Genomic DNA, 27888 nt, shown 5'->3' with positions numbered 1-27888 from the left:
AGACCTGTGGATGGTGCCTGGCATCCTGCCAGCGTCCCTTCACCCTCTCCCAGCTTCATCCCTGGAGCCTGGGGTGAAAATCATCTCTTCCCAAGTATTATTAGGAAAATTCCAATCTTCTGATCTTCCTTCCACCCCACCACGCCAGCTGTCCAGTAACCAGGAGGTTTCCGAAGCAAAAGTCAGCTCTGGATTTTTGGAAAAGCAACTAGGTCATGTTCTGTACCTTTCTAGAATGCAACCAGACAGCACATATGAAAAGCTTTAGAATCTTGATAAACCTTTGGCAGAATGATTCAACTCTCAAGAATTATCCCAAGAAAAGCCTTAAATACAGGTGTAGGTGCCTATAAATGTGCCTACCACCCTCCCAAGTATAAAAGCAGGTAGGACTGCTGCGTGTGCCAGCCACTTGGCATAAAAGAAGGTAAATAAACCACATCCCATGCTCACACGGGGAGGCGGCCTCTAAGAACGGTGAGAGTGCACCTGACGTGGAAATAGGTTCATGACAGTGTCAAGTGAGAAACGGTGACAAAACGCATACACAAAGATCCCATTTTTGCAAAAACTATGTATGTTGATATATACATTAAAAAAAAGTAGAACACCAGTATTTCAGCTGTGGGGTAGTGGGGGCATTTTCTGTCTTGCTCAGCATTTTTAGATTTTCTACAATAAATGTATTTCCTTTTATAACAAAACAACAGATGACATTGGTGATACACATGAGGGAGGGAAAAGCCCAACAGAAACACAGCTGGGAGCGCGAGTCTCCCCTCTTCATAGCACTGGGCTGGGGGAGCCCGGGAGGGGACGGGCATGTGACCTCCGTGCCAGCTGAGGGTTCTCCCTGGACTCATACTGGCAACTGGCAGGGTTGTTGGAAGAGAAGGCTTCTAGGTGGGCTCCTTGGCCCACTGAGGTCAAGGCCTCAGATGTGTTTGTGGCTCTGCTGTGGGTGGCTGGGCCCTGCCATCAGAGCCAGCTTCTGGGTGAAGGGGGACCCACCCAGCCCTGCCCCTTTGCCTTTGCCCTCAGGGTTCGGTTTAGATGGCCCACCCACTGGCCTCAGGGAGGGAGGTGCTCATCTGTATCGAGGACCCCACTGCATGGTGTGGCAGTTTAACCAGCCTCAAAGCTGGGTCACTGAGCACAGTACTGTGCTTGCTATGCTGAGGCAGGCCCCTAGGGCTCCCACCATGGCTGCTGGCTCAGCGTGGGCCAGTCAGCATCCCCAGGTGCTTTCGCAGTACCCACCCTGCCTGACCTTGCTGGGCCAGCACTCAGTCCCCAGGCCCCAAAGTGGGTCCTCTGCTGCTCCTCAGAGCCAGGCCTCCTGACCCAGGCTAGGCTGGTGTCCACCTAGACAGGAGGGGGGCATCCTGCTGTGCACCTGGGGGGGCTGGTGCAGACCCCAGCTGCCAGGGCTCAGAAGCCAAGGGCTCTGTCACATGGATGACCCTTGCTCTTGCGGCCCTGGGGTCTGGTCAGGGGCTGCTGGTTGGCACAGGCTTTTCTGAAGAGACAGCCCAGCACTGTGCCTGAGCCCTGCTCCTGGCAGCCTGTGCATCCCTCCTTCCTGCCCAGGCCCGGAGGTCCGGAACAGGCAGCCTGTCTCCTGTGCAAATCATTAGCCCTCCTGCTGCCCTGCCTGGTCAGCACAGTGTCGTGTGGCCTGAGCTGTCCAAGCAAACAGAAGAGACTCGACAGACTGAGCTATGTTCAAAGGTTGGTATCTTTTTGGTTTCCATTTTTGCTTTTGTAAAGAAAAATAAGGCTGTGTTTTTGTTTGAAAGAAAACGTAAGTAAACCCCTTCCCTGCCCAACCTGTCCCTGTTCCTGTGGGGTGCTGGGACCCCTGGTCCTGGGGCCACAGAGGGGAGGGGCTGGGCACTTGGTCAGGGCTTCCTCAGGCCCAGAGAGGAAGGGCAATTGCGAATGGAGTTTGGCTTTGTTAGGCAAAAGATAAAATGAAAAAACTCGACACACATGCCCACTATACAAATGGGGCCAAGGGATGCCACCTGCAAGCTGGAACCATCTCTGGCAGTGGGACCCAGGTCCTGGCGCAGCCCCTGGTCCTCCAGGCACCCCATTTTCTGGGGTGGGAGGTGGCAGGAGGCAGCTCTCTGGACAGGAGTGGGGGGAAGAGGAGGGGAAAGTCAGAGCAATCTCCTTCCCCACATGGTAAAAAAAATTACTAAAAAAGCACCCAAAGCTTAAAAAAACTAAACCTCCCTGGTAGGGAGAATTGGGGACATCCTGCTAATTTATTAGCAAAATGCCTTACCTGGCAAAAATGTGTAGAAAAATAAAATTAAACTTTATCCCTGAATGACAGAGTAAAGACCCTTCCTCTGCCCTCATGACTCCCTTCCCTGCAAGTTTCAGAATTCACCAAGCCGGTGGCACAGACACACAGACATGGACCCACAAGCTCACACGGACATGCACCTTGCACCCACTGCGCCATAAACTGTGTCCAGGGCCCAGAGCAATGGGGATGGGGGCTCAGACACCAGAGACACCTGCTATCTCATTCCTCACAGCACTGTGAGGGTCCCTATGCCAGACTGAGTCCCTCCTTCCTCCCCTCGGGATTGGAATAGGATCCCAGCGCGAGGGCAGGGGTGGAACAAGCCTGCACTCCTGGTTGGAGGGGCAGTGGCAGGGACTGAGGAGAGGGGCATGGGAAAGCCAGCCAAGGCGGCCTGGACAGAGGGGTCACACTGAGCCCATGGTGACAGCCGAATCACAGGGAGGAAATCGGATCTCAGGGGAAGGAGCCCAGTTACAGTGGGAGGGCAGGTCCATGCAGGCTGCCCGGGCCTGTCTGCAGCACGGTGCAGGCTGACGGGTCCTGTGGGCCGCGTGGGAGGGAGGGCCTGTAAGTGCCGGCCTGGCGATGGGCAGGGAGGGCCCTGGACAGTGTTCTCAGGGGGACTACTGGGGCTGCTGCCTGGAAAGGTCATCAGAGGTAATAAGATGGGGGTGCAGGAGGGCAGAAGGGACCTGGGTGGGGAGGGTGCTTACACTGGTCCCGAAGGCCTAACCTGGCCTCTGAGACCCAAGAGCTGTGAGGAACCCTGGGCTCGGGACCCCGGCACCTGCCTGCCCACCTGGAAGAGCCAGAGGCCAGGCCTGGCCCAGAGCCAACAGGGAGGGAGAGGGGATGCCTGCCCTCCAGGGGGCCTGCCCAAGGAAGGGCCACTCTCCAGGCAGGGTCAAGGATGCATGAGCTGCGCTCCCTCCACCCCAGGGAGCCTGAGGTGACTGGCGGGACAGCAGAGTACAGTACAGGGATGTGATCAGAGCCCACGGCCACGGGGTCAGGGGGCGGCCGGCTCCTGCTGCAGTTACAGTAGTAGTGGCGGTCCTGCCAGGCAGGGCTGGACGGTGGCGAGGGGACCCCAGAGTCGTGCAGCCTCTCAGGGATCCCCGGTGTTGGGATCAGAGTGTCAGCACCAAACACACAACCGAGATCAGCCAGGGAGATGGGTGGGGAAGAGCGCGGCCTTGCAGACCACACCCAGCCCTGCGAGGCGAAGGCGTCGGGAGGACAGGACTCAGCCCAGCGAGGTCAGGGCCCTGGAGAAGAGGCCGAGGCCGGCAGCAACGGAGAGCGTGCACCCGGGCGCCCCCTCCTGGACTCGCCAGGTCAGCGCAGGATCTGGTACAGGTAGGCAGACGTGAAGAGGGCGTTGGCAGCCAAGCTCAGGGCCAGGAGGCCCTGGACCAGGGAGGGGCCAAAACGACCTTGAAGAGAGAGCGGAGAGACCCAGTTAAAGGTGCAGAAGCCAGAGGAGGAAGCTGTGGGGGGTGTCTGGCTGAGGACCACCCCAGCTCGTCCCTGGCTCCCAGAGGCCTGCCCCCCAGAAGGAGCAGAGGACCTGGGGCACTTGGTCAAGGCCTGCCTCTCTGAAGGTGCCTCCGCTCCTGAACTCATGCCACAGGCAGGCAACGGGCTAGGGCTTCGTGCTCGCGGACTCGGTGTGTGACAACGCGTGATGCCACTACAGACAGGAAATAGGGCTTCAGGGAGATGAGTACCCTGCTGGGCCTCAGAGGTGGTAAGATGCCAACTGGGCTCTGGCCACACCCCTCAACCCCACCTAATTTGGGGCAGCATTTGTTTCCAGTCAGCTCAGAACAATCTTTCCAGGAAAACTCACTGTGTGCTTGTCCATCCATCTTTGACCAGGTACGTGTCCCCATGCTCCCCAGGGGAGACTACGAGGTGCTGACTCCTGAGCGCTCACTACATGCCTGGCACTTACAGACGCTGCCCTGCAGCCCCTGGGCAGAGGAGCTGGGACGTGAACCCAGGGGCCTGCAGGCCCTGCCCCCCTACCCCACCCCTGTGCCCAGGCCGTCCAGGCCAGCGCCTCCCCAGGGACTTGCTGGGGCGGGAACAACACTCCGCCTGTGCTGCCCAAGAGGGCAGGCCAAGGGGCACATGTGGCCACCAAGCACTTGAAATGTGACTGGTGGAGCTGAGGAGCTAAATTTTTATTGTTGCTAAATTTTAACTCTGTTAAATCTGAACAGTCGCCTGTGGCCCAAGGCTCCTGTAAGCGTGCAGACGAGGACCCTAATCTGAGGGTGGAAATGCTGTCTGCTGAGTCACAGACTGGATCAGAAGGCACGGGGTGGGGGGTGTCACCTAACTGTCCTACTACTTGAGGGCCCTTGCGGGGTCTTTGTCAGGATCCCACAGATGAGGAGGTGGCAGTGGCTGCAGCCCCGCGGCCACCCCACGGTCCCACCCTCCTCCTGCGCGTGGGGACCAGACCTTTCCAGGCGGTGGCCGCCTCTGTGCAGCCCCTGGTGGTGGTGTCCACCGCGCAGGCCGACGACTGGGACGAGTCATCCTCTTTCTTGACCGAACGGCTGCTGCAGGCGCTGCCTCTTTCTGGCACGGACCTCATGTCTGCAGAGACAGGGGTGAGCAGTGGGTGCCCGCAGCAGCTCTACCTCCAATCCCAGGACAGGCCTCCGACGCGGTCCTGCCAGCCCTGCCCTTCCCAGCCTACATGCCTTCCTGGGAAGTGGGAGGCCAGGACCAGGTTCGGTTCCTGGCTGCGTAGCTGCCATGAAGGGGCTGCTCTCAGGTCAGGAGCAGCAAATTTAAAGGCTAAGAGGGGCTGGTAGACGTCGACCGCCAGTGAGCTTCCTGGGGGGCAGGCTCGGGGCAGCAAGTGCCAGAGGCTGCCTTGTGGGCCCTCACCATGCCCTTCTCCGTCTGGCTAGGATTCAGGCCCAGGGCAGCCAGATCTTCTGACATCGTCAGAGACAGAGGAAACCCACACATTCATGTGAACGTTCTAGATTTTAAAGGTTGAGGCCTGCTTCACAAAATTTTTAAATGCTTTGCAGGACACCACCATTTGAGCAAAACAAAAGTATCTGTGACCAGATACCATGCATGATGCATTTTTGATCCATCCCAAGGAGCAGAGGACCCTCTGTTCAAGGTCAATCACAAAAGAAGACAATAAAGTCAGCCAACAAAGAACAATGTCCTGGATCGTGTAAGGTCACCAGGAACCAGGCCGGGGGTGCCTAGAGCGGGAGTGGCCTCACACATTTGGATGAAAGCCAGATAGGCCCGTGTGGCCTCTTGACAGGTGCCCCCACCACTGCACACTGACCACAGCCCTGCTCCAACAGCCCTGCTGGGCTTTCCGGCCTCCAAGGAGGGTGGGCAGAGGGTCGTACCCACAGTGTGCTTCACATCCTGCGCTGGCTGCCTCCGCGGGACCCGGGGCGACTCGATGGGAAAGAGGCTGCCATTATGGGGCGAGTGGTCGTCTGAGCTGCTGGGGGTGTTGGGGACCTCCCCGGGGTGTGACGGGAACAGCAGCAGCTTCTGCCCCTGGAGGTTGAGGCGGGCAGGGCTGATGAGGGGCCTGCGGTGGCGCAGAGAGCCCAAGCTGGAGGCCACTGAGCTGGCCACCGAGGGCGCCGGGGACGGGAGTGGGGAGGCGGGGCAGCACCCCGACAGCAGAGAGAAGTAAGCTGCAGGGCGAGAGGATGGCAAAAACAGTGAGCGTCAGCACGAGGGTTTTCACTGTTACAGTAACAGTTTCTACAGGTATTTTGTTCTTGGTGCTTTTCCTCTATTTCCACTGGAAGAAAGACAAAGCTGCACAGGGACCGGGGGAGACGGACTCGGGGACAGAAGAGGATCACGGAGCCTTGGCCATGTCCCCCTTGCCCTTTAATTTCTGTCCAAAGCCCCTGAGAACTCTCTAAGCTGCGAGCAAAGCCTGGGTAGAAACAGATTCTTGAGACTTACGGTCAGCTGACCCAAGGCCAAGCTGTGTGGCCCTGGACAGGCCTCTGTCTGACTGCAAAGCTCGTGCTCCCTCACTCTGCTGGCCCCCCATCCCTCCAGAAGCTCACGCTTAACCTGGCCTGCACACTGCCCCCACCCAAAGTACCTCCCCGCCACCCCTCAGGGCTCTCTGCTCTCCTTACCTGAAAAAGGGACCTCCCCAGGTCGGGACACCTGAGACGGTGGGCGGCTCCCACTGAACAGATACCCCGAGTCTGGAGAGGAAAGAGGAAGCGGATGTGCCAGGCCTGTGCACACAGCCGCCCACCTCCTTCATTGCCCCTGCTGCCCCAGGCCGGCTGCTCTGAAATCCAGCCACGGTCATTTACAGCCTGTCATTCACATCGAACTTTCATGAAAAACACGGGCTCTTAACTGGTTCCTCAAACTTCTGAGGTACGCCTGCCACTTTCCCATTTTGCAGATAAAGAAGCTGAAACTAAGACCCCCACAGCCCCACGGGAAGGGTAAGCCCCCGGACCAGCTCTGGCTTAGTGTTCCCTGCCCTTCTTTCGCACAAGGCCCCGCCTTTCCGGTGACCTTGAGTCCCGCCTCCCCCAGAGCCCAGCAGCTGACTGCCCCAGGAGCACGGGGCACACTGCCTCTTCCCCAGTCAAGTGTGCCCCGCGGGCAGGGACTCCACCGCATGTACCCTACATGCCCAAGTGCCTAGCCAAGCTAAGCGTAGAAAGATCTGGCACCTGCCACGTGTCCTGTTTTAAGTGGCTGCTGCCCTACCACCCTCGGGGCTCTGAGGGGCACTGCCTGTCCCTTCCCACCACCAGGCCCAGGGACACAGACCCAGGTCAGCCCATGCAGCTGGGAAAGGGCAGCCACGTGGCCCAGGCACAGCTGAGTCCTTCCAAGAACCAGTTCTAGGGGTGGTAGGAGAGCTCTTCCAGCTGGGCGTGGACTGTGGGATGCAGGGGTGAGGCCAAGACAGCTGAGGAGACGCAGGGATCTGGAACCTGGCAGCACCTGAGCCCCAGGCCACCAGGGCTTGAGCCAGGGACCCGTACAACCTTGTCCTCAACCAGCCTTGGCAATGGAGACCCTGGGCCCCCACCCAGCACCAGACATTCTGAGACGAGCCTGCGTCTCACAAATCTGCTCAGCCACCTGGGACACAGCCCCTCCTGAGCCCTTGCCCCAAGCCTCACAGGCTGGCAGGGAGGCTGCCTGTTGTCTACTGTGGGCAGGAGACCCTGCCCCGAAGGCCTGCACTGACTTGGAAGCCCCTGGGCTTGGCCGCCCTGGTTGGTGTGCACAGAGAGCTCCCGGTGGTGCTCGGCCCGGGGCAGGACTGCTCCTGGAACCCTCATCAGTCTGTCCCACCACCCCAAGTTCCACTCAAGCCACAGGGAACATTAAGGGACATCTCTGCTTGGGTGAAAAGCAAACCATCCTGGTATCAACCTGAGTCACTGACAGGTTCAAAAACAAAGCAAGAGGCAGGCCTTCCAGGGCAGTGTGCACCTGTCTCCCCCAATGGTTGTCAGAGGGCCCCGGGACGTGTGCCCGAGCTCAGGCCCTGCGCTCACCTTGGGCCCAGACCAGCCCCAGCCCCACCCTGAAGGCCCTGCTGGGGAGCTCCAGAGAGCCCTGTTTTGGGGATGGACCCAGCTGGGCCTCCCAGCTGCCTGTGGCCAGAGCATTCTTGTCCCCTAACTCTAGCTGTTGCTCATAAACAGCCCACAGAGGCCCCAGGGCCTGAGCTGGGCCTGGTCTCAGCTGTGACTCGCGGCCAGGGACAGGGCTCAGGAGCTCTGCTGAACAACCATTCCCTGAGGAAGACAGGCAGCAGCCCCTCTCCCTCAGCAGCCACGGTGCATGCTTGGTTGCACAGAAATATCCGGAGCCAGGTGTCTGTGCCGGGGCAATCACACCCTCACTCTCACCCTGGACGCACCACTCAGCTCCAGTGCCACCTCCCCTGTGAGTGTCCCTCCGGTGCCGTGACCCTCCCTCTACCTGGGAGGACACTTGCTTGCACACAAAGGGCCCCAAGGAGCCCGAGCTCAGGAGTCAGGTGACCAAGGTCAAAGCCCAGCTCCTGGCAGCAGCGGGACCCTGGGCAAGTCATGAGGAGCAGGTGCAGAGGGGTCCGAGGAGCTGCAGCCCTCACCCAGCACACCTGCTCAGGGGCTTAAATGAGACACTGATTGCACTGATTGCACGTTAGCAAGCCCACTTCAACCAAGATGCCCCCCACATTCTTAGAGGATGAGAGCCTGCTTGAAGCCACCCACCACCAGTCCTGGTTGGTGCCCAGGGAGCCAGCCCCTGGGATACACTCCTGAGGGGGTCCCCCAGGCTGCTTCCCAAAGCAATGAGGGCAGCCACAGAACACTCACAGGGCTCCACATAGGAAAAAGGGGATTTAATTTACAATCGGCTTCCCGGGAAGACCCTGCTGGGAAAGATGAGGGATAAGCCAGTTTCTCATGACAGCAACCAGACTTGGTCACACCGGGGCCCCTGTGTGGAAAGCACTCAATAAATGTGACTGACCTGAACTGAAGCCCTGCCCCCTGGACCACACAGAAAGGCGGAGGCAAATTTTCCAGCCTCTGGGGTCTCAAAAAAATGGCAGTAAGAATAGTGGTAACAAGGGCATAAAAGATGACCCCCAAGGAGCACAGAAGTTTCCCGATCCCTTCTGGAGGCTGCTGCCCTTCCAGTGCTTTAAATACAGCATCTCATTTCACCCTCCCAGTCATCCGTGAGGGGCATTCTACTACTAGGCTCACTGTCCTTGAGGGAAACTGGGGCTTAGTGGTTAAGCCCCTTGGCTAAAGGCAGATGAGGGGACGTGCCAGGATTTAAACCCAGTTCCGCCCGTCTCTACAGCAGGAGCTCTGACCACCCTCCTACATTCCCCCGCACCTCGCCTGTAGCCGGAGGCTCTGTCTGCAACGCCTGAGTGCCTCTTACCTGTTCGAGTCAGAGAGGGGGTGGTGCCCAGCGAGAGGGCCCGGCTGAGGCGGCCTGGCAGTGAGGAGGGCCGGGCCCGGCAGGGAGACCTGAACAGCTGCTGGTGGGCGAGCGGCGCAAAGCCGGGAGGCGTGGGCATGAACAGAGGCGGCGAGGCGGCACTCGGACAGGGGATGGCCAGGCCAGGGCTCGTGGGGAAAAGGCCGGCAGAGTCGTCTGGGAAGTACCTGCAAGAGCCCGTTGGGCACGGGAGAGAGGGGGGTCAGCCCTGGAGGCCCTGGAGACGGCCTCGGCACGGGTCCCGGCCCCTCTCCCCCCGTGCAAGGTGGGGCCTGAGTAGAGGCCCCAGGGGAGGCGTGCATTAGTTGAAGCAGAAAAGCAGTCCGACCACATTCACGCCATTAGGAGTGGGTGGCTGGGAGGTGCCGGCGTGACCCACCCCTCCCTGCATGCCCCTCCACCCCCCTCAGCCTCACAGCAAACTTGCTCCACTACGTCTCGGTATTAAAGTGACACTGTCGCCCTTGCCAACCTCACACCAAACTTTCACCTTGAAGCAAAACCGCCTAGCCCCATGCCAGCACTCAACAAAGACCAATGGCCTCGGGCTCCTCCTCAACACACCCTGCTCCGAGCCTGGAGCCTCCGAGCAGAGCCCCCTGCTCCCCAGGGCCCGGCTCTGGAGGCCCACTGCACGCTCCGGTCTGGACACTGGACACTCCTCTAAAGTAGAGTGGGAGGTGACCAGGCTCAGAGATCCCTGGGAAGAGGCTCTCACGGGCCACAAGCCAAACTTGCATTAAGACCCATAAATGACCACAAGGCTGCCCAAAAGACAGAAGGGGACAGTGTCTCTTTAACTCGAGAATGGTCCAAATCACACAGTGGGACCCTGTGGCCCCACGCCAGAATGTCAACCATGCTTCTGATTAGGGCAACTGATTACAGAGGGTTGGGGACAGAGGCAGTTAATACATTAGTCCTCCTGGACTGCAGGAGGTCCAGCCTTACCTCGGTCCCCAGGGACCAATGAGCCCATGGGCAATGCTGGCGGCCGGGCAGGCTGGCTCAGGCCCTGCAGCAGACCTGGGACTGCTCAGGTGCCCATCCTGCGCCCCTCACATGGCCAAACGCTCAGGGCACTTCCGGCTATGCTACACTGCTCTGACATCCTCGCTATTTTTTGCCACTGTCTCTTACTTCAGGCGAGTTTTGAGGAAAGTGAGGGGATCGGTTATTGCCTTTCTGGAGAATCATGATCTTTTTCATGCCTTCCAAAGCACCAGGAGGTCCCGCGGGGTTCAGAGCCAGGGCAGGGCCCAGTGTTTGGGGAACATGGGGAAGTCAAGGCAGGAGCTCACTGCATGAAACCGCAGAGGGTCTGGTCAGGCTGGCTGGCCCCAGGCTGGATGTGCCCAGCTGCTAACCTGCTGCTGGTGCTCCACCTGCTGACCTGTCCTGCCCACGCCGGTCTGACACCCCCCTCCAGGCCCCAAGACACTTGGGAAGGTTCCACCTCTAAACAGAAGATAGCGTTTTGTATTGTCATTTTAGAATTGTGACACCATTTGGCAGGAAGGGGTCACCTTCGGGAACAGCCTGAGGTTAGGGGGACACTTCAAGCACTGTAGGGGCAGTAAAGGTGCACTGGGGCCTTCGGCCAACTTGCTCTGGTCCCACATGAAGCTCTGTCCGCTGCTGGGGCCTGTATCTCCCAGGGGACCTGAGTCTGTCGTGCGCAGCAGCAGCCACCTGATGAGAGCAGAGCATGCCCAGTCCTTCTAGCAAGTGGCAGCAGGTCTCTTGTGCTGGGCTTCCTGTGCCCCCGACCCATCCCCAGTAATCAGCAAGTGAGAAAGAGGGTCCCAATCAGGCTGTAGGCTTCAGAGCTGGTCAGCGGGGACCAGAAGCAGGGTCTTGCCAACTCTTGCCAAGTTTTTCCAGATCCTGCTCACCCCAGGGGCTGCCCGAAGGCCTAAAACCAGAGTCTCTCATCCATTTGGCACAAGGGCAGTTTCCAGCTTTTGATGCCACGGTGGGCGCTGGCACCGAGGGGGAGATAGGTCTTTGAACTGCCCCTTCTCGCTGTGACACATGGCGACATCACTCAACGAGCAGATTCCCTGCACAGCGCCAAGCCTGAGCACTTCCACCACAGTAGAAGCCGCCCCCTGATCTCCACCGGGCCCCAGACAGCCTGCAAGGTGCCGATGCTTCCTTGGAGGGGGCATCCCCAGACCGCCCTCTGCCCTCAGAGCCGAGCTCAGACAGGTTCTCGGCCCAGACCCCATGTCTGCGCAGCCCCCCGGGTTAGGGAGTTCTGGGGAGGAGTTGGGCAGTTGTACTGTGTCCCATCTGACATCAAGAGGACATCTGGTCTTTTCTAGCCCAATGGCAGTCCCAGCTAGGGGCAGAAGGAGAGAAGACTACATTTCAAGCAGCAGTTTACCTACGTGGGAAGAGTATGACCCAGCTGGGGTGTGAGGACAGCTGGGCCCTGGGCCGTTCTCAAACCTGACTGCACAGTCCCCAACCCCCACCAAAGAAGCCTCTGAAGAAATGTGAAAGAAAAAACAAAAAAGACATAGTACCTGGCGCCTACCGGTAGAAGCAGGGCCTGGAGGCATTTATTGAAAATACAGCATCAAAAACACAATGTCTACGGCCAGGACTTGTGGGTACAGTAATTGGGGAGGGTCACTAAGACAAGCATCCACAGTTCTACAACCAGAGATGACCAGACACTTGGCCACAGTCACAGACAGAAGGGACACAGGCTCTGCCCGGGTAGGTGCGTTGAGGTGGTTTGCTCCTGGGCAAGTGCTACTGGAGGAGCCTGCTCAGCCGGGTGGGCACCCCAGACACGTGTACCTCCCTCATGTCTTGGGGACAGTCACCCCGACCCCGGGCGGTCTGAGAGTTGTCCTCAGTAGAGGGCAGAGAGGTCCCTGGCAGGGGAGACACACTCCCAGTTAAGCCACCACTCCAGCAGTGCTCACACGTCCTCAGCTGTTGCCAGGAACATCAGAAGGTGCCAGAAATGCTCTGAGTAATCAAACTTTAAGGGATAGATGGGTATATTTTAAAAAGCCACACAAAAATTTTCTAAAAAGGCCAGGAAAGCTGCCTCTGATGAGGTCCATTTCATGAGGGCGTCTCTCCATCCCCGCTAGAGGGCAGGACAGACATGCTCAGCAGAGGCTCCTGGCCAGCATGAGAGCTGGTTACGGTTGTTATAAATAATTTAACTTAAATACACACATACACACAGATGTCCTGCTTCTACTCAATGCCAAGAAAAGCAGTAATTAGCGTCACGCTGTCAGCTTCCTTGAGAAACAGACCACCCGGACCCTGCCCCTTCTCTCTCTTCTCAGGCTGGCTGGGGGTGAAGGACCAGCGGGCACTCCCTACCTCCTCAGAGAGGCCAGCGGGCTTGCTCCTGGCCCAGCCTTGCCCCCAGCCAGGCAGAGGTCCTTCACCTGGCCCTCTACACAGAACAAGCTGAGCCTAGCCAGGCAGGGCCTTGTCTGAGACAACAGAGCTCACCAGGGCAACTCCCGACCCACCCAGATGCCAAGGGCACAGGCTGCCACCCAATCACTCGGGCGAGTGGAGTGGGGCGGCCTCTCAGGACCCTGTGAACACAAGGATTCGGGACAGTGGGGCTTGGGCACAACTCTCTAGGGGGCTCTGTGAAGGGCCTGACCTGGGCACTCTTCCATCCAGGAACTGCCCCCTCAGGCTGCTAGTTGGTGGCCCCTGCTGAGTGTGACCCCCACACAGGTATCAATCTGCTTTCTCCTTCCCCGGGCTAAGTGTGCAGAGTGGAGGGATGGCACACTCAGGGCCACACCTGGCAGGAAGCGCTCAGCGCAGGAAGATGAGTGCCAGGACACGTGGGCCCTGGCGGGAGAACGCAGCCACCTCTGGGCGGCCTCGTTTTGCCCTCCACTGCACGTGGACGGTGCCCGTTTCCAGGGCACAGCCCACGGAGGCCGGCACTCAAGGGTCCTGCACAGGGGTCCGCCTTTTATCTCACAGAAGGTAAACTGAGGCCGGGAACAGCAGGGGCCTCGCCAGGGCTGGCCGGTGAGCAGGTGTGGGCCTCACACCGACCCTCCCCCTGGAGCAATGACTGCGGGGCACAGAGCAAAGCTGAGGGCCTGCGGGCTCTGTGGCTGCCCACACAGAAGTGGAAAAGTAGGAGCCTTGGCATTCTCCATGAGATACTCTGGGGGCCAGAAGTGCAGGGAGAGCCCAGAGAGGTGACAATGACTAGCATCAGTGTGGGGCTGCATGCCCCCTCGGGCCCCTTCCCATGGCTACCCTTGGGCAGGTAGAACTTCCCAGGCATCACACAGGGGTGAGTGGAGGAAAGGGAACCTCCCAGGCATGGGGCAGGGAGCAGGCCCCACACTGCCAGCTGGTTACGGCAGCCTTGGCCCAGGAAGCCTGAACCCTGGCCCCTGCCGGAGGGGCGCAGAGGGCACCTCCACCACAGCCTGGCTAAGGGAAACCCGGCAATCACAGGAGAAGCAGGATTTTCTGCTGTCTGTTGTGAGAAAGGCCTTGCCCCACAAACCCATGGTCAGGGCCGGCGTGGACCCAAGAACTGCACTCTCCATTCCTGGGGTGTAGGCTGGGGGATAATGGGGTCTTGGGAAGGGCTGGGAGCAGTGGAGCTCTGGGAGAACTGAGCAGTGGGCCCGGGGGGCAGCCCTGCCTCCTGTTCCACCGGCTCGGCAGGGCTGGCTGGGTAATGACCGGAGAAGTGACGTGGGGACGAGGTGGGGGCTCTGCTCCGGCCCCTGCTCTTGCCTGGTCTGTGCCGAGCAGCCCGAGTGGTCAGGCCATGTACCGAGGGCCCAGCCTGCAGCCACTGTCATCAGCCCCATGCCAGGGGCTCAGAGGAAGGCAGAGGGAGGGCAGCAGGCCCACACGCCACACCTCCTGGCCTCAGAGTAGGGCAGGGGGGAGTGGAGCTGCCAGCAGGCCCCGCGGCACTGCCTGAGCTCCACCCTCAGGGTGGGGCAGAGGCGAGCAGCTAGAGGGCCCTAGGGGAGTGCCCTGGGCGGGGGAATGGCTTGGTGGTGCCAGAAAGGAAAGGGGGGCAGGCCCGACTCCTCAGGGACGTGGAGGTGCTGGGCCAGACCAGGGGCTTGCCGCTGGGTGGGGCAGAAGTGAGGCCAGTAAGAAAGATGCAAGACAGAGGTGCCCTGCTTCAGGCTAGGGGCAAAGCTCTGGGCCTGTCCATCCGTCTGTCCTCCCCCCGCCGTCACTGCTGTTTCTCTGACCTTCGGGGCCGGAACCTCCGTGGGCCTGTTGCCTTCCTTGTGGCCACAGCCGCCGTGAAGCCCACCAGGCAGCACAGGGACGTGGTGCTGAACTTGAGGGTGTCCAGCCAGCTGGGCGACACAGCCTGCAGGTACTGCTCAGCCAGGTGCAGCCCCAGCAGCAGGGCCCACAGGCCAGTGGAGAAGGCGTCAATCCTCCGGAGCCTGCAGGGGCGAGCAGGGGAGGCGTGAGGGTCCCCCCAGCAGGGCAAGCCCCTCCCCATCCCGCCACCTTCACCCCACCCGTGGCCCTGCTTGGTTCACAGAATCCAGAGCCCCGAAAGGAGAACAGGGGCCTCTGAATCCTGCTCCCAAAACTCGCACGCTGTGTGACTCTGGGCAGGTCAGGGTTGGCCCTGGGCCTGTGTTCTGGTCTATCCAATGCCTGAAAAGCTCCCTCAGAGCCACCAAGAGGTGGTGTGGACCCAGGTCAGTACAGGGGCTGCAGCCGTTTCCCCAGGGAGGGAAGCAAGGGCCCATGGGCACTCTACTCGGCCCTCCAACCACCCAGGAGGTGGGTTACATCACCCAACACTGCAGATGAGCAGTCTGAGGCAGAGAAGCAGGCCATCTGGCCCCGTGGCCCCAGCAGGCAGCAGCAAGTGCCAGGCTGGCTCTGAGCACAGCTACCGCCCTAAGGCAAGTTATATGTTTTCCTCTAGCCCACCAGACCCCCAGCCACCTGAAAAGAGGGACATCTTGTTCCGGCTACAGCCTGGAGCACAGCCCTGGGCTGTGCGCCCAGCAGGGCCCCTTGGTCCAGTTCTGGGGCAGGACTCCAGGGTGCAGACCTCGCCCTACCCAGCCCAGCCCCAAGCACCTGAGGCGGCCAGCCAGCAGCATGGCCAGCAGGCAAGCAAGCAGGCCCAGCGCCACGACGCCCATCTGGTGGCTCTGTCCAAAGGCCCAGGCCTCGCGCAGCTTCTCTGCGGTGTGCTCTGGCAGCAGGCCCAGCAGCTGCTGCCAGCCCTCGGCCCCAGGGGCTGTGCCACTGTCAGGCATGGCAGAGCCATTGCCCCCAGGTGGCAGGGCTGGGGGCAGGGTGGCACCCGTGACAGAGGAGCTGCTGGTGCCATGCAGCGCGATGGTCAGCAGGAAGGCACAGGCCAGGAAGGCGAGGGCACGGAGCACGATGACCTGGACCGGGGCCTTTGCCGTAGACGAGAAGCTCTGGGGGCAAGAGAGCCTGGTCAGTGACAAGGCCGGAGACCCCAACAGCCACCTCCGCCCACCATGCACAAGGGTCTGGCCAGGGCCCCCAGCGCTGAGGACCACCTAGTCCCCAGTGATCAGAGACACTGTCTTCACTGCACCCTAAACTCTGACGCATTCTGGGCTTTGCTGGTGGGTTTATCACTGTGTTCCACTGATTTGCGTCACTCCTGGGCCTCTGCCCTGCAGTGGCAGCTTTGTGCAGAACGGGGTACCGCTCTACCACATTCTTAAAGAAACCTTTTGATACTATGGTGACCCATTCTTTCAAATATGACTTTCATTTTGTCAAGTTCTCATAAAAAATTTCTATTGTGATTTTCACTGGAATTGTAGTAAAGAGGTAATGCTGGCCAAAGTAAGGTTAAAAACTACAGCAGTAAGCTGCTCAGTCTAGGAACACGGCAGTGAGGAAGAAACCCCCAGGCCAGAGCAACCCGCTGTGCAAACATGGGCACGTGGGCTGGTGGCTTGGGCGTGTGGCCAGGGGCCTGACTGCAGACTGGAAACCACACACCAACTGGACACTGCGCATTTCTAAGGATTTGAAGGGGTGGTTAGGAATTTCTTTGGGGGGAGGTGGTTTTTATTTCTACATTCACTTGCTGCTGTGTTATGTTCTTAACCAGAATATTCCACTGACTGTGTATACAGTGACAAAAATTAGTAATAGTTTTAGCCACAGTCCTGGGTTCAAATCCTGGTGCCACACACACCATCTGCATGGTCCCCTGCAAGCTACTGAATCTCCCTGAGCTCAGTTTCCGCGGCTCCTGAGAAGCACCCGGAGAGCCGTGAGAAATGAGCGCAGGCATTAGGAAGAGCCCAGATGCTGCGGCACCAGGCAGACAGCCCTGATCCGGCATGTGAGTAGCAAGGGCATCACAATGCAGAGCCACTGTTCTCGGGACACCTGCCTGAGTGCTAACATGAGGGTCCTGGGGACAGGCTGGGAACGAGGCCCACAGGGAGAACGCTGCCTCTGGAAAAGGGTATCAGCTCTGGAAAGCTGTCCTCTGGTCCCTGGGGCCCGTTCTGTGGGGGTTTCCTGCCAAACTCCAGGGCTGTGGTGCTTCCGGGGCCTAAGGACGCCCCGCTCAGACCTGCGTGTGGACCTGGTCTGCCTCCCGGCACTTGAACTGGTGGCTGAGCAGCAGGGCGCGCAGCTGGCGGTTCTGGTGCTTGATGTAGTACTCGACAGCCGCCTGGCACGGGCGGCACAGCTTGTACATCTGCTCCAGGTGGTGCCGATACACCTCGATCTCCTCGTCGTACCTGCCCTGCAGAGGGGCACAGAGGCTCAGGGTCCCTGGAGGGTGACTGAGGCTGCCCCTGCCTAGAGTCGGACCTGGGCTCACTTACAAGTGGGGTGACTATGGCCAAGTTGTCCCCACCTCGAACCAGCTTCCTCTGCTTCCCAACAGGTCAAAAGGCCCACTGCCTGGGAGATGTTGGCTACTGGGAGTAAGGACTAGCCCGGAGCCCAGACACAGCAGGGGACACGGCACAGGGGACATGCTAGCCAAGTTCTGCTCCACAGGATGCACTTGGAGGCCAGGAGCTCAGGGCGTGGTCCCTGCTGTAGGCTCCACTCCTGGACTCCAGAGCCATAGAAGGTCACGCTGGCCTGGCAATACCTGGACACAGGCAGACAGACAACCCAGACAAAGGGCTGCCCTCTTCTTAAGCCCAAGGGTCCAGAAAACACTAGAGAGTCACAGCTGGGCCAGGGCCTTAGTGGGAGCTGAAGGTCCTCTGGGCTCTGGGCTCTAGGAATAATAGCCCAGAAGATTTGAGTACCACCCATCCCCACCCAGAGATGTAGCCTCTCCCTCCCTATATCCAGGGGAGCCAAACGTTCCAGTCTGCAGCGGCCAGGAGGGTTATCAGCTGGGACCAATGTGCCAAAAAAGCCACCCTTGGTTGGCAAGTCATATGCGGCCCCCTTCTTTCTGCAGACCCCCCATCAGTCTTGCCCGGCCTCAGGCCGCCACCTCGCTATCTTTCTCCCTCCTTCCCTCCCGCACTGGGCCTTGGGAAAGCCAGCGTCTCCGGACCTCTGCTGGGGTCTTCTCCTAAGGTCATGGATACCCTGCCCGGGCAAGGTCTGGGCAGGTGGGCTGAGCTAGACAACAAGGCTGCTGGGCTCCACGGCAGGCCCCAGAGACGTGAATTCCTGCCACCAAGCTGCTCAGCAGCACCCACCGTCCTTCCTCTCCCAGAGGCTGGGACCACCCTCCACTGACTCTGGAGTGTGTTACGCCGGCAGGCAAGACTGACACAGAGGGACTCAGGAAGGACGGGTCCACAGGGGCCCTGGAGGAGCCTAGGCCCCTCCCTCCCCTGCCAGGGGACAAAGCCTTGGCCTTGCGGGCACTGGGGTCGCCACGATGCTCCCAGCATGGGGCCCCACAGCAGCAGCCATGAGCCAGAGGGAGCGAGAAGTACTCCATCTGAGATGGAGATAATACCTCCTGGAATGGGGGGCCCCCTCACCTCGTCACGGGGCGTGAAGGCAGCCAGCTGCTTGATCTTGGTGGTCTGGTGGTGGCTGCACCGCCTGCAGAGCAGCACCTGGCTGCTCACCCATTGCCGGGGCTGTGCTGGGGCGCAGGGGCTGGGCGTGCTGCTCACCACGTGGTTCAGGTGCTCCAGGTACTGGGCAGGGATCGGCTTGTTGTAGTCGCCATTCTGGGGAGGACAGGACCTGAGTCAGTAGGAGAGCCCAGTCCCAAGGGGCGAGAGAGCCTCCTCGGCTGGCTCAGGCCTGGGGCCCCAAAAGTGCTGGTGGATCTCAAACGCCCCCTTTCCTTACACGCAACAGCAGCATTTTTCCCAAAGTTCACGTGGAACCCCAAGAGGCAAGGGGCTGGGAGTGTAGCCCGCCCCCCATATCCATCTCCACCTGGTGTCACTCCTTTGAACCCTACAGTGCTGGGGAATTCAGCCTGCACCCCGGGGTCTGGGCAGTGCCTGCAGGCTGGTCTGTGGGCCTGTGAATAAAGCTTTATTGGACCACACCCACATGCATTCACTCAGGAGTAGCTGCACCAGAGAACACGTGGCCTTCTGCAGAAAACCGCTGACCTCTGTCTAGGGCAAAGCAGAGAATGGGCTTCAGAGACAGAAAGATCCTGGTTTTGAACCCCAAGCTGCCCATTTTAGTGGTGTGACTTTAGGTGAGTCACCTCAGCTCCCAGAGCCTATTTCCTCATCATCAGAGGAAGGGTACGGGGGCTCGGCTGCAGTGAAGGGTGAGCCCAGCAGCCCCAGGCCGGGGCCCTCACCTCCTGGAAGCCGTTGTACTGCTCGCAGTGGGGGCAGTCCCAGCAGTTTCGGTTCCCGTAGGGCACCACCGTGTCATGGTTGCAGAACCAGCAATTGACGATGGTATGTGTGGGCTTCATCCTATGGACAAGGGAAGAGCAGAGTCAGATCAGAGACCTCTGCCACCTGCACAAGGAGAGAGCAGGAAAGCGAGTGGGCAGCGGGACAGGGGACCCAGAACTGTGGACGCAGGCAGCTGGAGAGGGAACAATGCCACAGTGCAAGGACCCGGGCCTGTGCTTCCACCGGGAGGCCCAATAAGGGGGCTGAGGCTTATCCTTGGCCCTTCTGGCAAAGCTCCCTCCCCTGCCCTCAGGGCAGCTGGAGACTTACCAGTTCCCTTGGCTCCAGTGTGCCCACATAAGAACCCAGGGCCTGCGGCCCCCAGTGGGCTCAGCCTTGGGAGCGACAGGGCCCAGGGCTGGCCATGCCGCGGGGCCGATAGTGCCCAGGCTCTTGGACCACCCTCCAAGGCCTGCGGACCCCCGGGCCTATCCCAGGCTGCAGAAATGCTGCTCCTCTGGGAGATGGGAGATTCCAGATGGAAGGAGCCTCCTGTGCTTCATAGAAGAGGTCCCAGGAGAGGGAAGGGCGGGGACTAGAGACAGCTGCTCAGCTTGGGCCAACCCTCGCTGGAAGAGGGGACAGGGTGGGTGGGCCACAGAGGCCCTCCTCCACCACACATGACAGGTGGAGCCTGCAGGATAATCCCGGCCCAGACACTGGGGCATCTGTGCTCTGGGCCCCTCCATCCATCTCCCCGGCTGTGTGTGTGTATGAGGGCAGCAACTGCCGACAGACCCCTCCAGCCCTGGAATCCAGAAACAGTGTGGGCAATAGGTGGCAGCTGCTTCAGCCCTTGGGGTGCTGGCCTCACTGCTCCTGTCCCCAGGCCACCTCCAGCTCTGGGGATACCGCCTGGACCCCTGCCGGAGTGGGCAGCCATACCACACACAGAGTGGAACAAACCCATGCTTCGGGGAGCCAGAGACCCTGCTCTGCCAACTTTGGGACGCAAGCCCCAGGAAGGCCCTGCTCCTAGTCTGGCCAGCATCTGCAAAGTGCAGGTGATCGCAGAACCCACAGCACCTGCGTGCTACAACAACCCAACGACATGAGACACATACAGGTGCTTTGCAATGCAAAGAGCCAGCTGTCACTCTTCTGTCCCCAGGCCTGTCAGGGACCTGGAAGGACGGTCAGCCCCTGGGAAGCAGAGCTCCTGTTCCTGACATGGCAGCCGTCCCCTGGCCCTGCCCCTCCGCTCCCTTCCACCCATTGAGGGCAGGTTATGAAAGTTCTCCAAGCCTCAGTCTTATCACCTGTCTACTGGGGACAAGAACATGTGCAATGCGGGAGTGCCTAACAGTTCCTGGTCTGAAAGCCCAATAAATGGTAGTTATACGGGGTGGGCAGGGAGAGAAGGCCTGGGCAGAGGAGAGGAGACAGGACTCATTCATCCTGCAGGGGCCCCTGGACCACCCCACCGTCACAGCCCCACACTCCCTGCCCCAGCTCAGGCCAAAGCCACCCTCACAACAAGGGACCGCCACATCCTGTTACCCATATGGAGCCAGAGGACAAGGCCTAGGAACAGCAGCGCCGGGTGGCACAGCGCTGAGGTCACAGGTGTGGCCCTTGGGGAAGTCATTCTATGTCCTGGAACCTTCGCTTCCTTCTCCATGGAAGCGGCCGATGGGAACAACAGCAAGCTCTGCCTCGGGGAGGCTGTGCAGAGGATCAAATGGGAGAACTTGGGAGAGTGCGGAGCCTGGCAGGAGGCGCGGGGCAGGGTGACAGCCACACTGGGCTTCACGCAAAGAGCAGGGGGAGGAAAGGAGGTGGCAGCCAGCTGTGGCTCGATGTGCGGAAACCTGCTCTGCTGAGAGGCCAGCACTTGGCTTTCTCTGTATTAACTTGTACCGGTGTGATAGGCTTCTTTATAACTGCGCACGGGGGCACGTCCCAGCGGGTGAAGACACAGGCCTAGAAACTGCTCTCCTCTGCCCCTGGGGCTCCTCCATCTTCATGCCGGCCCCACAGTCCATTACCCCAGCCACCCGGCCTCTGGAGGGAAGCCAAGCAGAAGCTGGCAGCCTGTGAATCAAGGGAGAGCCGGGAATGGGAGAAAGTTCTCAGCCTGGGGACCAAGGGCGGGAGAGCGGGAACCCGGCTGCAGCCCAGGGAACCCGCCACACAGCCCCTCCTGTCCCAGGAAGTCATCGTTTCCACTCAGAATCTCAGCTCCGTTGCCAGGGAAATGAGCCTGACCTGAAGAGGGTGGCAGGGAGGGGAGGTGGGGCATTAGACTGGTCCCCACGGCCAGCAGCTCCCTGGCTTCTGTCACTCTCAGCCCCTGGTACTCTCTGCCCAGGGCGGGGGTCCTCTCTGAGAGCAGCGGCCACTCACCTTGCTTGGCCGGGTGGGGGCCCAAATGCCAGAGTCACCTCCCACAGCTCCTTTGGGGTGAGCCCAGGAAGGGTCCTCGGGCCTGAGAGAGGACAACAGACAGGGGAAGTGCGGGGAGCTGGGTGGGAATTGGCTCCCCACCCCAAGCTCGGAGGGAGACATGGCCTGGGCTGCACTGACCTCCCAGCTCACTGTCCTGGCTCTGGGCCTGCATGCACCTCTACCAGGCCCCATGCAGGAGCTTGTGAGTCCGTCTACCCTGAGCCAGCCCAGTGCCAGTCCTGCAGGTGCTCAGGGAAACGCCCCCAGCTCTCCTCATGAGCCCCTCAGCCTACAACCTCCATCCCCAGAGAGGTTCTAGGACAAACTGTTCTTAGGGGCGCACAAGGCAGAATGTCCCTGTAGTATGGGCAGAGTTAGGTGGGCCCTGGCCAGGCTGCTTCAGGAGGAAGGTTGGGCTCCAGTGGGTGGGCGGAAAGGCTTTCACCCGGTTCCTGCTACCTGCCTGCTGAGCTCCTGGGCTCTGCTAGGGCCAGAGGAGGCTGGAGGCAGCCAGAGCAGGGTGGCTCCTCTGGCGGAGCGGGGCAGCTGCGTGCTCTGGACCCACCCCTCCACAAGCCTTGAACACACACTGGGGAAAAAAGATGCGAACGTGTCATTAACAGTGTATCACCCCATCAGCCCTGATGATGTTCAGCCAAAACAAAGCTCCTTCTCTGACATCCCTGTGTTCCCATAGTTGGGGTGAGGGGGTGAGGGTGGGGGTGTCTGTTCTAAGAGTGAGCCCGTACTCTGAGGGCTGGGGCTCCGGATCCGTGGCCAGGACTCTGCCAGGGGTTGGGCACTGCCACGAGCCCAGTGCTGTGCCACCTGAAGGAGACAATGGATGGGACTCAGTCCCTGCTGGGGGCTCAGAGTCTGGGCGCAGCCAATGTGAACCAGTCTCCACCAGGTCTGGAAGCGCCCACATTCCAAGAGGAGCCGGCACATAGCTTGGGACCCAGCTTGTGCGCCGGCCTGGTAGCATCTGGAAGACGGTCTCTCTGAGTCAGGTTGGTTCCCTCAGGGGCCAAGAGGTCGCTGCAGGCAGGACCCCGAGAGGACATCACAGGAGGGTCACAGAGGGTAACAGGTAAAGGGGTCCTTGCTGGATTCCCAGGTAGCTCCTCACTTGTCCTCTGGCAGGACATGTCCTATCCAGCTGGGAGAACAGAGGTGACGGGGGCCCCACAATGTGACTGAGTGTCTCCAGGGCCCAGCAGGTCTCTCGGCCTCCTACCTGGCCTCCAGGCAAACACACTTAGGTTCACAGCAGTCCTGCAATGCCAAGTGGAGAGCCCCAAACCTACCTCTCTGGGAACAGACCTGGCCTGGAGTGGGCTGCTGCCCTCATGCCTCCCACATTTACTGAGTCCGTCTACTCACAATGTGGGAGGCATACCTCTGTGCCACCCACATTTACTGAGCACGTGCTCGGCTTGCAGGGAGGCAGAAATGAGCCAGGCTTTCCACTTCTGACCTGGACACAAACAACGACCTCACAGGGCAGCTGGTGACACATGTCACCCGAAAGGGGCCAACAAGGGGAATACTTGCTAAGACCTGAAAGAATGGGTTTGCTAGTCAGCAGGGCAAAATGAGTAGATGGCATTCAAACAGGAGGGACTATGGGCAAAGGAGGGGAAGGACCCCTAGCCTGCATCCAGGGAGCTGCATCCCTCAGGCAGAGGGCACAGCACCAGGAGGGCAGGAAACAGGGACTATAGATGCCAGGACCAGGCTCTGCTACTGCTCCCAGGAGGCTGCATCCCCTCTGTCTCCAAACATCAGAAAGAACACCATCCAGTGAACACCTCTGGGAGGCCCACAAGGTCCCCAGGAGGGTGTGTTGGCAGAAGATGGGTCCTGGACACAATGCTGAGCAGCAGAGTATGGGTGGGAGTCTGGGGTAGGCACAGGAAGCCCCATGCCTGCCTGGAGACAGGGTGAGCAAGCCCAGGGAAGTAAACTTTGGGCTTCCGTGTGGGGCCGGTGCTGACAGCAGCAGCCTCCATTGCTGTGGGGAGACAGCCAAGGCTTGGTGAGGCTCTGGTGCCCAAGGCTTGGTGAGGAGTTGAAGGCCTGGAGTGGGCCTGCCATTAACAGCTGGGCACCGAGGGCAGGAAGCCTGCCCTCTCCAAGCTTTCCTTTTCTCATCTGTAGAATGGGTTTCATGAAGTGGCAGCGTGCAGGTGCTTCTGTGTATCATCAGCACTGAATCACTGACAATGATGGTCAGGAGGACCCCTCTGGCAGGAGGCTCTGCACACTGCAGCCTCTCAGAGAAGTGCACCCCCACCCCGCCGCTCCGCAGCCAGTCTTCCTTCCACGTCCTACCACCATCTCTGTGCTAAACGCACACTTTCTGCTTTCCCTCAGCAAACCCCACCTGGCCAAGCGGCTTTCCAGAAACAACCTTCCTCATAGGCCCTCCAGAGGGTCATTTAAAACCCACACTGTTGTCAAGCCACATCCTTGCTGTCATAGCACTGTCTGCCCTGGAGGGGGAACGCTCAGGCCTGAGGGGCTGCCCCTGCTTTCGAACTGTGACAGTATTCAATTTATGACTCCCAGACAAAAGACAACCTCCATGAGAATCTCAGAGCATCCTCGACTGGTCTTTCTCAGCCCAACCAACAGGTCCTAATTGTTAAGGCCTTCCTGGTACCCTCCTGACTCCTGCAAACCGGCATGCCAAACACTGCACGTATGCCCCAGAGTCCTATCTTCAGGAGAAGAAAAGCTGCGGCTGGCAGCCCAGGAAGGGAGGCAGGACTCCTGAGAACAGCTGCAGCAGACTTGGGAGGCACGGTGAGCAAACCCAGCCCGAGTCCAGCCATGCTGAACACAACTGAGGTGCCGCAAGGCTGGGAGACAATGCCTGGCCCAGGCTCTGATCCTTGGCGGAACACTCCCCACCCTGCGTTGACTGGTCCAGGAGACAAATGGGGCTCTGGATCCACTGCTCTTGTCAACATGCTCTGGGAATCCGAGCGAATCACAGCACGCCTCTGCACGTCCACTCCCTGGCATATAAAACGACCGGTTTGAACCAGCTGGCCTTGTAAGCCCCTCAAGCTTCCAGAAATTGGTCAGACCTGGAACATGGAGATGTCTGGATTGACAGGGACTCCTTGAATCAGGGGCTCCTTCAATCCCTGGCTGCTCTCCCTTGGGAGCCACCCCCTCCTCAGCCTGCTAGTCTGTCTCATCCTGCAGACACGGATGATGTCCTCCCACCCCTTCCTCCTCCGGGAAGCCTGTGACTCAGTCGCCCTCATTTCTTTTCGCCTTCAGGAGCAGGACATGGGGGTGGTGAAGAACCAGGTTCAAATCCCATCTCTGAGACCTGCTGCGGAGTGACTGGGGCCAAGTTTCTTTGCTTCTTCTACCTAAGATCTGAGTTTTGCACGTCAGTTGCTGAAGCTACAAACCCATCCATTCTGTGCCCAGAATGTTCTCATATCTTCATCATGTTCCCAGGGAAGCTGGATAGATGGGGAAACAGTTGGGCTGCCCCTGAGGCCCTGCTGGACCAAGAGGCCATTAAGCTTTTATTCCATGAGAGGCCAGCTCTATGGGGCTCAAAGTGATCTTGAGGGTCAGGGCTGGGGCGGTCCATAAACAGCAGCACACCCAGCCCATTTTAAATCCCTGTGAAGCATGTCAGGCTTTCCTGCTCTTGGAGGCAGTATAGCCCGGGAGTTAGTAACGCAGGTGCCAGGACCAGGCTGCTTCTGTTCACACCCTGACTCTTCTAATTAATAACACTTTATGTAGTCCTTTTGTCCCTCAGCTTCCTTCTCTAGCGGAAGGAGGGGTTGTGACTCTGAAGTGGGCCGGTGTGAGATTAGGACGCCCGAGACGACGTATGCAGACCAGAAAGTGCCAGCTAGTTCACGCAGCCCCAGAGCGCCCTGACCCGGGAGCACGCTGCAGGCGGAAACAGCGCAGCCCGTGTCCGCTCCGTCCCCGCCCGCGTGCTCGGCGGCCCGCGACCCTGTGGCTGGCCCGCACGGGTCGGCTCGGGGACGAAGTTAGTGGGCCACGCGCTGGCCGCCCCGCCCGCCCCACATTCCCGGGGTCCCCGGATCCGCTCCCGCCTGAGGATTCCAAGAGCGGTCTTCCTTCGGGGATGGGCGCCCAGGCGGGCCCCGTTGCGACGCGGCAGCCTCGCGGGGCAGGGAGGCGGCGTGCGGCCCCGGGGCCGGCCGGGGCTGCCGGCGGGCTGAGGCCGCGCGGGCCGCGCACTCACCTCCGCGCGATCCGGTAGAGCAGCACGCCCGCCGCGGCGCACGCCGTGACTCCCAGGCCTCCAGCCAGGCCGGCCGTTGGGCAGCGGGCCAGCAGCGCGCTCACTCCCTCCATGGCTCCCCGCGCGGGCGGTGAGCGGAGGCAGCAAGACACAGCGTGGGGGCCGAGGGCGCAGGAGAGACGCGGGTGGCGGCGCGCGCCTCCCCGCGCCGTGACCTTCGCCGCTTTGTAGCCGGCGCTGGCCCGCCCCCTGACTCGGCGCGCTCCCGGCGCGCAGCCAATCGGGGCGCGGGGCGAGCCGGCTGGGCGGGGTGCCGGCGGAAGCCTCAGCGCAGGCTCGACTGCGCCCTCCCGCGGCCGGAGGTGAGAAGCGGCGCGGTCCCTGGCTCTGCGCCCTCAGCTGCTGCCACATTCCCCGGGCCCCTCCCGCAGACAGACATGCTTAGCATTGGGCTGTTGGTTAACTAGTCCTGTCTCCGCAACGCCTAGCCCCTGGTTAACTAGTCCTCTCTTCCCAACGCCTAGCCCCGGCAAGTTGCAGGTCCTGGGGCCACTTCCATGCAATGGTCAAGAAATTAGTTTATAGACACATGAAGGCCCACCGACTGGGAAGAGGTTGAATAAGTCATGGGTCACCTGTACTTTGGAATGTAATGCAACTATGGGAGAATGCCAGAGCTCTAAGTATTGGCCTGGATGGATGATACACTGTTCGCAGAAAGGAAGAGGCACACTAATTTTTATCATACCTAAGCTGAAATAAACTTCTATAATGGGTGTGTATGAAGGAAATAGAGGGTGGTAAGCAGTGAACTGCAATTACCTCGGGGTTGAGCTCTTAGAGGAGATTCACTTCATGTAATTGGTTTAGTATTATTGGTTTGAGATAAATTACTTTTAAAGCTGAAAGAAAAAAAAAAAACTAATGAGAAATATTTGCATTTAATTACACTAGATGTCTCGGTGTTCCCATTTCCAGTGTTTTCTGCAGGGTCAGTATTAAGAGTTTTTACTGTCCTGGGTAGTGATGGGTTTAGTAGGAAGTTGGTTATTTGCCTTGGCTTCCTGTTGCCAGTTATTCTAGTCATGTGCATTTACTAGGAGCTGCACAGGGACAGGGAGCAGGCATGAAACTAGGGGGTGGTTAGCTTCTGCACTGAAGCTCCTCTTTCTTGGAAGCAGGTGTCATAACAAAGGACTTTACTTCAATGCGTTGCTTCCACCACAAATGAGCAGCCACCAAGCTTCCTTCGAAAGGTGTGGTGTTGTATTTAAGTACCATTCTCTTTCCAAGGAGTCAGTCTCTGCATGATGTCCCACCCCAAAGGAGTGGTCAATGATCTATGTGGACAAAGTATGCACACAACAATTCTGTCCTGGGCAACACTGGGATTAAGCTCACCTTCCTCAGGGGTAATGCCCATGGAATCCTAAACCTTCAGTGAACTGAATGGAATGCTTTGTGGGACCTGCGCTTTGGAGTCAGATCATTTCAGACTCAGATGCCCCCTCTATCTTGAATTCACCTATTCAACAAGCAGTATGAACCCACTATCAGTCAGTTTACTGCTTGCCATCTCTGAGACCTTAAGCAAGTCATGTAAAGCCTCTGAGCCTCTCTTATTTGTAAAATGTGGATTAATAACTGCCTTGCAAGGTCATCCGAAGTAACTTTTATGAGAAATTGTGTAATACCTTGCAAAATGCTTGACACTCAATGGGTTAAGCAGTGAGGGTTTTACAAGTCTAACATATGACTTCTTAAAAACAAAGTAGACTTCTTTACTACTTAAAAATAATGAAGTCCCACAAAAACCACATAATCATCTCCATAGATGCTGAAAAAGCATTTGACAAAATTCAACATCCATTCATGATAAAAACTCTCAACAAAATGGGTATAGAGGGCAAGTACCTCAACATAATAAAGGCCATATATGACAAACTCACAGGCAACATCACACTTAACAGCGAGAAGCTGAAAGCTTTTCCTTTAAGATCGGGAACAACACAAGGATGCCCATTCTCCCCACTTTT

The 27888-nt window shown here is 59.1% G+C and overlaps 1 protein-coding gene across 7 annotated transcripts; it reads right to left on the bottom strand.

Annotated features, from left to right (window-relative positions):
* Positions 1-201: 201 nt before the first annotated feature.
* Positions 202-26090, bottom strand: TMEM201 (transmembrane protein 201). 7 transcript variants are annotated; one of them, XM_036999841.2, is made up of 13 exons: positions 25853-25990; positions 21559-21640; positions 21073-21246; positions 19110-19230; positions 18319-18513; positions 16926-17102; positions 15431-15780; positions 14572-14775; positions 9275-9501; positions 6484-6555; positions 5722-6021; positions 4796-4933; positions 203-3759 (listed from the first exon to the last, which is right to left on the bottom strand). In XM_036999841.2, the coding sequence occupies exons 4-13, from the start codon at positions 19227-19229 to the stop codon at positions 3662-3664; spliced, it is 1881 nt and encodes a 626-aa protein (XP_036855736.2). In that variant the 5' UTR covers position 19230; positions 21073-21246; positions 21559-21640; positions 25853-25990; the 3' UTR covers positions 203-3661. The 7 variants fall into 7 exon arrangements, with proteins under 7 accessions (XP_073089249.1, XP_017504767.3, XP_017504766.3 ...); XM_073233148.1 differs by lacking the exon at positions 21073-21246 and having other exon boundaries at positions 202-3759; positions 25853-25909; XM_036999842.2 differs by lacking the exon at positions 21559-21640 and having other exon boundaries at positions 25853-25982.
* Between the last annotated feature and the right edge of the window lie 1798 nt (positions 26091-27888).

This window comes from Manis javanica, chromosome 4 (assembly GCF_040802235.1).
Source record: "Manis javanica isolate MJ-LG chromosome 4, MJ_LKY, whole genome shotgun sequence".
Lineage (NCBI taxonomy): Eukaryota > Metazoa > Chordata > Mammalia > Pholidota > Manidae > Manis > Manis javanica.
The sequence above is the reverse complement of the archived record's forward strand: the minus strand, read 5'-3'. Positions and strand labels throughout refer to the sequence as shown.

Coding starts and splice junctions, on each gene's coding strand:
- TMEM201 (XM_036999839.2), bottom strand. CDS start 25,965: ATGGAGGGAGTGAGCGCGCTGCTGGCCCGCTGCCCAACGGCCGGCCTG. Junction 9,502..14,571: donor CGGAGGTTCCGGCCCCGAAG/GTCAGAGAAACA, acceptor GGGCTCTTGCAG/GTACTTCCCAGACGACTCTG. Junction 4,934..5,721: donor GGATGTGAAGCACACTGTGG/GTACGACCCTCT, acceptor CTGTCTCTGCAG/ACATGAGGTCCGTGCCAGAA.